The sequence below is a fragment of the Scardinius erythrophthalmus genome (genome assembly GCF_964197995.2).
Source record: "Scardinius erythrophthalmus genome assembly, chromosome: 1".
Lineage (NCBI taxonomy): Eukaryota > Metazoa > Chordata > Actinopteri > Cypriniformes > Leuciscidae > Scardinius > Scardinius erythrophthalmus.
In genome coordinates this window covers 33,409,280-33,420,510 of record NC_138221.1, presented here as the reverse complement: position 1 = coordinate 33,420,510, position 11,231 = coordinate 33,409,280, and the positions used below count along the sequence as shown (strand labels likewise).

The following is an 11,231-nucleotide window of genomic DNA, read 5'->3' as shown; positions in this document are numbered from 1 at the left end:
CACTTCCTTCAGGTCGAGGTACTCCGCGGGCACGTTAGATAAATTCACCGACTCCTCCTGCAAGACAGAACTGGACACCAAAGAACAGGCAGACATTAAACAAGACGCATAACAATTGGTGCTCCAAGCAGACACAGAATTGTGACCCCAGTCAACCCTGGGATTATGCTGTGTGAGCCAGGGATGACCGAGGACCACCGGGGAATGAGGAGAGTCCAGGAGTAAGAAAGATAGTTCTTCTGTATGGTTGCCTGAGGTTATGAGTGTCAGCTTATCAGTGGTGAGTGTAATGACCGGTAGTTCTTGTCCGTTAAGTGCATTGACAGAAATCGGACTGGTGAGTGATCTGATGGGAATTTGCAGCTTACGTGCCATGGATAAATCCATAAAATTCCCCTCGGCCCCAGAATCCAGAAGTGCGTGGCAGTTGAAAAATCGGGTTGCCCATTGCAGTCTCACCGGGAGGAGAGTGGAGGAGGTCTTGTTGGTGGAGATCCCGCCCGACAGTAGCCTCCCGCTTACTGTCGAGCTCGATCTTTTACGGGGCAGATATTGATGAAATGACCAGCCCCACCGCAGTACAGGCATAGGCCCCGGGATCTCCGTCGTTCTCTCTCCTCCCGGGAGAGCCGAGCTCTACCCACCTGCATGGGCTCGTGATCGAAGGTATGGCTGACCGTATCACCACCACTGGCTCGAGGGGCTGCGAAGGTCTCCGGAACCAGAGTCCTGCGGGAATGTTGTTCCACCCGTTGCAGTCGGGCATCCACCCGCAGGGCCAACTCGATTAGTCCATTAAGGTCCTTCGGGAGATCCAAAGCATATATCTCTCGTTGGATACGGTCAGCCAGCCCATGCAGGAAGCGATCCCACTGCGCCTCCTCGTTCCAGTTACACTCCGCGGCGAGAGTGCGAAACTCAATCGAGTAGTCGGTGACTGATTGGCTTCCTTGGCGAAGATCAGCTAGTTGACGTGCAGCTTCTCTTCCAGCCACCGCTCGATCAAACACTCTCTTTATCTCCGCCGCGAGTGACTGGAACGAGGAACAGCATGGATCTTGACTCTCCCACACCGCCGTTCCCCACTGAGCCGCACGTCCAGATAGTAGCGTGAGAACCAGAGCTACCTTTGCGTTTTCCGAAGCAAAAGTCTGGGGTTGCAGAGCTAAAAACATGGAACACTTGGTTAGAAATGCTCTACATAAATGTGGCTCACCGCTGTATCTCTCAGGAGCTGGTACTCTGGGCTCATGTGGCTGGTTAGTTGACGGGGTTGTAGGCGGGGTTGGCGGTGTGGGTGGCGCAGTGGGAGGAGTTAGATCTTGAATTCGCTGGGTGAGCTCGGTCACCTGCGCTACCAAGGCTTGCACAGCGCGTCCAGTCAGGGCTAAATTCTCCTCCTGCTGGTCCATCCTCGTCGTGCTTCGGGACAGAAACTCTGCCAGGTCTGTGCTTCTCGCTGCATCCATGATGGTCAGATCGTTCTGTTACGGGAAATGAAGACAGAAGATGCAAATGCAAGAACTCAATTTTATTGAATGAACACGTAGAAAGAGTAGTCCAACACTCAAGACTCAGTCCATATATCCCTGGTAGCGCAGGGAGCAGATGGGCAACCCGAATCCCGTGGTGATGTGATGAGAAGGGATAAATCCTCAGATGACGTGGGCTGACAGGAACACAACACGAACCAGTGAAGTGCAGAGACGAAACAGGATCCTTGAACAAGAACAGGCAGGCAGAACTCAACGTGAACATCCAAACGGGAACCGGGAACACCAAAGAAGACCAACAGCACAGGGAGAACTCTCGCAACGATCTGACAAACACAAGACGAAACACCATGAGCTAAAATAGAGATCGCTGATCAGAATCAGCTGGCGCTGATGACAATCAGCAACTGATCAGCGACCACGCCCACAACACACACACACACACACAACACAACACAGCGCGAGAAAGAGTCAGTGAATTCATGAACCGTGACACCATGGAAATGAAGACTAGCAGAGGAGCACATGTCAGCCATGAAAGAACAGTGATATTTGATGTCTGAAAAAGTAAGTAATTTAATCATGAATTCCTTCTGATCATGGAGTAGACTTATTCAGCGTCATTACCATAAATGCTGTAACAGCAGTATTTTGATAAATGTATATATATATTCACATGATTTATGTGTATTTAAAGTTCTTTTTGTACTAGCTGCTGAGTGATGTTAGCAAATCCATGACCTAGCATCTTTTTTCCTGAAAAAAATAAATAAAAAATGTCATTACCGCAACACGTCATTACCAACACAAAACTTGTTGTGATGGTAATGACAAGTGATGGTGGTAATGACATGTGCAAAGTCTAAATTCTAAATAAAACCTAATTTTACAACAAGGACAATTCTTTATGAAATTAAATTAGCTTATTTTAATACCATGAGCAAGATCCTAAGCAAAAACATTGGTAAACCACAATACTCCCACATGACACACAATGGCATTGCTCTTTGACACTTTGCTCATTGAGTGACTACACTATGCCTGTCATTTAAACTAGGGCACAGTATCTCTTTCTCTCCACATCCCATCCATCTCCCTTTATCATCTCTAATTCACATTTTGAATGTTCAAATACATGTTTGAAAGCAAACACATTTCATTATCCATTGTTAGTTTTAACCCAATGCAACTTTTATGAGTTTTTAACCTAAACATATAGTATTTCACCTAATGGTAATAGTCATAGTTATGAAATGTGTATGAAGGATATTTTTATGCTGTTTTATCCCATTGTGACAATTGATTCTCTAGAAAATATTGTATGGTTTCTTCATGATTGAAATAAACATGTTCAAGTTGATGGTTGTCATATTTATATATATCTCCTCACATCTGTCCATTTCTTTCAACAACACTCACCATAAGTCATTATTTAAGCCTTTAAATTTGCTTTATGTATCAGTGCACTTTTCATTTATGTCATTACCAAAACAGTATGTCATTACCGCAACGTTGCTTAATTTACATCAAAAATACCTTTAAAACTGTTTTATGTTCAATCTTGAGGTACTAAATAAAAAGCCTAATGAAATACTCATCCACCTATTAAAAGAAAAAACATCTAAAATTAATTTTCCAGAAATTAAACTAAAGTGTGCTTTGATGAACACAGAAAAACACATTTTGATGGTAAGAACAAGAAAATATATGTAATTCGCTGAATGGAAACATTTTGTTTTTTATACGTATTGTTGAAGGTTAATAATGTTTGCAAGATAAATGAGTTTAAATGATCTCCTTGATACATTCTTTGCATTATGAGACTTTTTGATGTTGTGATGGGAATGACGTTTTGCAGTGCCAGTTGGCAAATAGATATAAAATACTCAAATTATATTTAAGCTCAGTCGCGGCCATTATTATATCTTTACATCAAAGCATGTAAACATTGTCTTGACATAATTCTAACAAAATTCAACCAAATTTCATTCATCAAAATGTAAGATGGCAAAATAGCCCCCAATTGAAGAATCACCCATATACAAATTATGTTTCTGAAGTTGTTTATTAGTTTTAATTTAGTAACGTTTTTAAATCGTTCCACTAACAAGTAAGAATAATGTTTTGATACTAACGTTTTTAGAACGTTTATCAATGACATGTTGGCACAACGTTACTTTGGTAACTTTGAGAGAACTTTTATCAAAGTTAATCAGCATTGTGATAAAAGTGTCTAATTCATACAACAAGCAAAATGCACTCAACTTAAATGAATACTGCTATTTTCCTGAACATAATTATTTTATATTCTGGGATTTTTTATTCTGACCATAAAAAATATTTAAATGAAATAGTTAAATAATGTCAGTGCATTGTGTCATTAGTTGTGTCACTGGATTTACAAATTATATGTTTCTGAAGTTGATTTGCAGAATAAAAAGCTGTATAACTAATTTGTAATGACTAATATATATTTTTTAACATAATAATGTTTTTTAAAACGTGTATTAACAGCTCTGAGCACACTCCTCACCCTGTGTTCCTGTGTAATGAATGGGGGTCCATGTCTGTTGGGGGCGGGTGAGGATGGTGTGAACGTCTGCCAGGGTTGTTGTGGGTGAAGTGGTCCTCAATCTCTCTTTCATACTCTGCTTTCGCACCCTTGATGGCTGCATACATAAATACATATACACTGTAGGGTTGAACAAATTCAAATTTTAAGACAAAATTTAATTTCCTGCCTTTATAACTTCTCATAATTTTAAGGCCTCAGTATATTTGCGGTTGGGCTTTTTAAAGACATCAGGCTGTGGTGCTGTTTTCAAAACTTTGCATTTGTGAATAAAATATTTTAACTTGAGTTGAACAATGTATTCCAACTTTCACCATATCCCAAGTAATAGATAATAGTTATTTTTTGTTTTATATTAAAAAGTAAATACCTCAGTCCAAAAAAGGTTTAACCAAACTACATTTTAAATGAATTACAATTCATTTTAAAAATTAATGATCAAAAGTTTTAATATTATTATTACAAATTTGGCAAGTGTTTGAATCCACATTCAATTTTAATCTTAGAAATTCCTTGTCTGGATAAATATCACACATAATTTTAAAATGCACTTCTTTACGTTTAGGTTGAAGGGGAAATAGAAGATATAACTTTTACCATTCTAATCATCAGTAAAAGAATACTTCTAATAACTTTCTCACAATTAAAATTGAATTGGGTGAAGAAATCACTATAACTCCAAAATCAGCCCTTTTTATACATCATGTGCAACATTGAACAAATACCCCTTTATATCATTGACCAAATATCCTCCAAACCCAAAGATTTTCTTTGAATTAATACTATGACTATAGCTTTGCCTGTCCATTTATCTGAGCAGATGCAGGTTTGGTTACAGCACCACCTACTGGTCAGAAACTATACCAGTTTATCCAGCACTATCATCTAGTAGTGTATAATTTTAAATGTTCATGTGAACTGCTGCACCCGCACAAAACTTTGTTGAATGGTGTGTCTCTTTGACTGCTGGTGTAGATGTTGGTGGTGTGACACTGTGAGTCGAGCTCTGGATTATTAACACAAAGATTGTGGCTTTGAACCTCTATTGTTTTAAGTTTTTGCATTGTCTCATAATGTTGACCTTTTTGACCCTGTCTATGAAATCAAAATATATGAATAATTTTCCAGTAAGAGAATGAGATCATCGGTTGAAAATGTTTCAGAGCTCATGCTCCCAAATTCCCAATAATTTTATATAAACAGATTTTCCCAAACCAACTCTGACTGTACGGCCACAGAGTTCAGTGTTCACTGGAGACTCAGTTACTCTGAGATGTGAGCTGGATCAGTCATGGGGTGGATGGGAGTTTCTCTGGAGTAAAGACTCAAACACTGAATCTTCTGAAGCTGCAACTAAAACAATCAGTCGTGTGAAAGTCTCTGATGGAGGAGAGTACAGATGGAGAGCAAGAAGAGGACGATATTACACAGATTACAGTAAACCAGTAGCAGTGACAATACATGACAAGTGTTTTTCCTCTCATAATGAACTCTGAGAACACTATATGAAAATGATTTATAAAACACTAAATAAACATAGAGAACAAGACTTCAGTTTAACTTGATTTAGTGTTTTGTAACTGTTCGTACAATAAAAAAACATTTTATTATTTGTATTTATTTTATTATATTATTTATCACATTATTTTCAATGTTTATTGTTGTTGTTCTACAGAAAGACCAAAACCCAAAGTGAGCATTAAACCTGATCATCCTGTATTCAGAGGAGACTCAGTCACTCTCAGATGTGACATATATGATGGAGGAGTCACTAGCTGGAGGCAGAGCCGGTTCTAGACATTAGGAGGCCCTAGGCAAAATTCATGTTGGAGGCCCCCCACCCCCAATAAAAAAAACACTTGAAACAAATATGATTCCTAACCTTTTTATTTATACAACATTTAATTTTAAAAGCAGTATATTTTTACTTACACAGTACATAAGTTTGGACACATTACTATTTTTAATGTTTTTGAAAGAAGTCTCTTATGCTCATCAAGCCTGGATTTATTTGATCAAAAATACAGAAAAATAATATAGTGAAATATTATTAAAATTTTAAATAATGGTTTTCTATTTTACTATACTTTATATTTCTGTGATGCAAAGCTGAATTTAGTGTCAAGTGATCATTCTGATTTATTATCAAATGTTAGAAAGGGTGCTTAATATTTATTTTATAATCTGTGATACTTTTTTTCAGGATTTTTGATTATTAAAAAGTTGTTTTAAAAAAGTCTTCACTATCATTTTTTATATATTTAACACATCCTTGCTGAATATTCCTGTTTTTTTTCTGTATTTTTGATCAAATAAATGCAGGCTTGTAGAGCATTATAATAAACTTCTTTCAAAAAACATTAAAAATAGTAATGGGTCCAGACTTTTACCGGTAGCCTACTGTATGTACATATTAATCAAACTTTATCTAAGGTAATCTCTTTTTTGTTTAATGAAGATGTTATTGTTGTTGTTGTTATTTTGCTGTTTTATTCAATTTATTCACAGTTCCAGAATCCCACTTCAGTAAATGAGCATAAGTGCTTTTATATCGCATTGCTACTTTAAATATGCTATACACAAATCAAGTGGAAGAGAAAGACACGATCGCTACTGAGCAGAAGAAAATGTATAAACTGATATTATTGGCGTAATGTCAGGGTATAATCTAATAGCAGAATTTAGAAGATAGACCCATGAGATCCTTTATTTGAAACATTTAAAAATGTTGTAGTGTGTTGGCTTTTTAACTTAGAATACAGACGCCTTGTCTTTTAATTTTGTAGCTTTTTTACTAGTCAGCTCCCGACGCGATGTTATTCATTCATTGTACGCGCAAATTCAAAGCGTCGCGTCTGGGCACGTTAATGACGCTCGCGCTCTTTTAAACTCGTAATAAAGCGGTGAATGATTTTTACAGAAATGACGCTGATCTACAGGACAAGTTTATATTTAGAATACATTGCAATCACTCCAAAATAGATGACGACAACTCACACACCTGCATTTTGAGCTGTGCTTCTTTGTGTGCTTGCCTCGCAGCACCTGATGGATGCGTTCGTTACACATACTTTCAGAAGCCGGCACCCGCTTTGTAACGGACACATTAATTGGTTTAACTGCAGTAATGTAACAGTCTATGGTGAAGATAAACATCGTCACTATTTTTAGTTAATTAATAAATATTGAAATAAATTGTAGATAGGATATTTTTACATTATATTATTATTATTTTTTTTTGTCCCTCTGTCTGGGCCCCATCCCGCCAATCGGGCCCTAGGCACGTGCCTAGTTTGCCTTTGCGTTAATCCGGCTCTGGCTGGAGGTACAACTGGTATAAAGACGGTTCAACCAGTGTTTTCAGTGAACGACAGGAACACACACTGAGTTCTGTTTCTGAGTCTGACTCAGGTAAATACTCCTGTAGTGGGACAGAGACTGAAGGATCACGCTGGTCACAACGCAGTGATGAAGTTACACTGTCAGTATCAGGTGAGTTTGATCATCTCTTCATAAACACACACAAGTTTAACATGTTATTAATGAGTGATGTCTCTATTTCAGTTCCCAGAGCAGTTTTAAGTGTTTCTCCTCAGAAGTGGTTGACTGAAGGAGATCCAGTGACTCTGATCTGTGAGGTTAACGGCTCCTCTACAGGCTGGACATTCAGCTGGTTCACTGTAACTGTCTCAGGTCAGTTATAATGTGCTTCATCTGAATTAGCTGGTTTTATTGAAGTGAAATATATAATTTAATATGTCTGAAACCAGACACAGACTGTATTAAGGGCAACACTTCCATGGACACCAAGCAGTGAAACTTTGAGATCCCAATCCTTCATTTACAGTCACTGTATCTGTAACAACATAAGAGCCATTGATCAAACCCTGAATAAAACAACCTAAACACAATGAGTAATTTGAGTTACACCAATGTAAACCAGTGTATTCAGGTTTAAGTTTTGTTACAATGTAATTTATAAGGGCCAAATCAGATAGTTCCTTAAAGCAAAATCTACGCATTCTGACTTTATACAGGGAACAGGATTCATTATGCCCTCCTCTCAGACAGCAGCAGAGGAGCTGGAGGAAAATACACTGTCAGTTCTGCTCATCTAAATCACACAGGAGTTTATGTGTGCAGAGCAGAGAGAGATAAAACAGCCGTTTACACAACATACAGCAACACACAACCACTGTGGGTCACTGGTGAGTACACAGAGAGTTTAAATGTTTGGTTCATATTTAATAAAGACAATTTCCAAATTATAGCTGTAATTGTCTTGTCAGGCGTTTCTCCTCCAGTGTCTCTGATCATCAGTCCCAGCAGAACTCAACACTTCACATCTGTCTCTCTCTCTCTGAGCTGTGAGGACCAGAGTAACTCTGATGGATGGACAGTGAGAAGATACACAGACCGCGAGCGGCTGAAAGATTGTTCATCATTACGCTGGGGATCACAAACAGAATCTACATGTACAATCAGATACACTGTCCCATCAGACACTGGAGTTTACTGGTGTCAGTCTGAATCTGGAGAGAACTATCATCCTGTTAATATCACTGTACACTGTGAGTCTGTGTTTCTGTTTTTATTCATTTCACTGACAGTTTACAATCAATACACAGGTTTATTAAACAAGAGCAGGATATACTGTAGTGTGACGTTGACCAGTAAACAACCAGCCAGACCATCATAGCAATACACTAAAAACAGAAACCATGTGGGCAGTGGAAAATATAAAGTTATTTTTTATTTTGTCTTGTTTTTATTATGTTACCATTTTGTTCATATATTGCATGTCTCCTGTGTTTCTGTAGCTGGTGTGATTCTGGAGAGTCCTGTTCATCCTGTGACTGAAGGAGATAATCTGACTCTACGCTGTTTATATCCATATATAAGCCCACCAAAACTCAGAGCTGATTTCTATAAAGATGGATCACTCATCCAGAATCAAACTACAGAGATGATCATCCCGACTGTCTCAAAGTCACATGAGGGTTTCTACTACTGCAAACACCCAGAGAGAGGAGAGTCTCCCAAGAGCTGGATCTCAGTCAGAGGTGAGAGTAAGAACTATAAACACAGTTGAAATGATCCTGTATAATTTACATTATGTAGATGTAAAATATATATGTATCTGACTTTCTCCAGCCTCAAGATCTAATGGCCTCAATCTCGTGATAATTGGAGTGACTGCAGGACTGACTGTTGCAGTTTTGATTATTGTCTTCATTGTCCTCCTGTGGCGCTACAGAAACAACAAAGGTTCATCATCTGACATATTAAAACTCAGTGACAGATTCTCAGACACTAGCTTTGTTCATAACGCTTGTGAGCTGCCAAACTACATCAGTCTAGCTGGTTTTCTGGTCCTTGCTGGTTTCCAAACCTGGTAAAGCTGGTATGTTTGCTGGTTTCAGAAGGTTTCTGGGCAGATTTCAGCTGGTCGGGGAAAACATAATTTATTACTTCAATACTTAAAAGTATTGATATATATTTATGTCATCTATATTGAAATCATTGAAACTCATTGAAACAGCGAGTCCTCCATCTTGTCCACTAGTTGTTTGATATACAGAGACTGCATGTGTAAAACTCTCCAAATTAGTCATTTATCAGGTTTCATTTTCTGCCTATGAGGCAAATTAATGTTTTAGACACAACCATAATGTGAAAAATAAATAAAAACTAAACACTTTGTCATTCTTAAACATGTATAGATGAAAGAGATTGTACACAAATATTTTGTGTCTTCTAGGTGTAAGATCTGAGTCTCCATCTCCTGTCAGTCAACAGCAGAACATCAGTCAGAAATCAGAGCAGAACCAGAGTGAAGCCGGAGACACAACACTGCTGTCTGGTCAGTCTTTACTCAATACTCATTAAGACAAACATCTTTACAAGCTGAGATAAAAGACACTGAGGTATAACTTTTAACTAACAGGACATATTTCACAACTAGATAATATTTCACTCTTCTAAACTTTAAGATGATATTTTGGGTCTTATGTATACATATACTGAATTTGGTTTTATTTGATCAAAAACTGCATAACAAAATATTTTTTTTTCTGTATGAAATATTATGCTTTTTTTTGTGTCAGCATGAAATAGTATTTTTCTGTGGAACTGAATTTATAAGATTTCACATATAAGATAATAATATTTTAAAAATGTATTATTGAAAATTAATTCATGTATTAATTTATTACAGGAACTTCACATATTTATGACTCTGTTGATACAAATATTAATAAAGAAATAAGCACAGGTAAGTAATGATGTCAAGGCACTTTATGTCATTATGATGAGTTCAGTATTCTTTTCTAAATAAATTGGAAATCAAACCCAGCTTTTTTTGTATTACTGACATTTTTTAGAGCAAATCGAGTTAAACCAAGTGTCTTATATCTTTTCTCTGTTGTTCACTGTAGACGGTGTTGACATGCCGACTGAGATCACATATGCTGAGATTGAACTCAAATCTACAAAGAAACAGGAGAAAAAGAAAGCAAACAAAGGTACATGGAATTAAGAGTCTCTGCTCTTATGATTTTATGATGTGGTTTTGTTGCTGTGCACTGTGAAACAGATCTGATCCAAAAAGGTCATTGCATGCAAATTGTGTATTTTGAGGTAAATCTAGTCATTTTAAAACAAAATGATCCTCTCTGTAAAATTATGACAGAACACTAAATAATATGTGTTATTTAGCATGTAATAATGCCATATTTCATACCACTGATGGACGTACAGTAAGCACTAGTGATATGAACTGTTGGCATCTTCTAGGCAATAACACTGAGAGTGACGACATTTACTCTAAACTGAAGCTGGAAACGGATTAAAGTGAGTGTCAAAATAAAAACATCAACCACTGAAAATGTGCATGTATTATTGAGAATCTGAGAAGTAATTTAAAAACTGTATATAAAATGTGCATTTTGAATCCACTGATATATTTTCAGATGCTGGATCTAGTGATGTGACGTATGCTCAGGTTAAAAAAGATGCCCGGAGGAGAAACTTTCAATCCCAGGATTCTGATGAGTTTACTGTTGGTTGAGAAGTGAAAGACCAAGATCATCAAGGCAATGGATTTACCAGAACTTTTTGCAGCATTAGTAAGCCTTCTTGTGCTTCAGAGACTATGCATGTTAAAA

General features: G+C 37.4%; 1 protein-coding gene across 1 annotated transcript; it reads left to right on the top strand.

Moving 5' to 3' along the window:
• Positions 1-4,361: 4,361 nt before the first annotated feature.
• LOC308695866 (Fc receptor-like protein 2) lies at positions 4,362-10,916 on the top strand (the record flags this gene model as incomplete). Its single annotated transcript, XM_081374116.1, has 10 exons — positions 4,362-4,389; positions 5,269-5,458; positions 7,493-7,557; positions 7,630-7,758; positions 8,103-8,273; positions 8,355-8,636; positions 8,886-9,128; positions 9,827-9,928; positions 10,503-10,589; positions 10,861-10,916. 10 exons carry the CDS (start codon positions 4,362-4,364, stop codon positions 10,914-10,916), a joined length of 1,353 nt encoding a protein of 450 aa, XP_081230242.1.
• Positions 10,917-11,231: the final 315 nt, after the last annotated feature.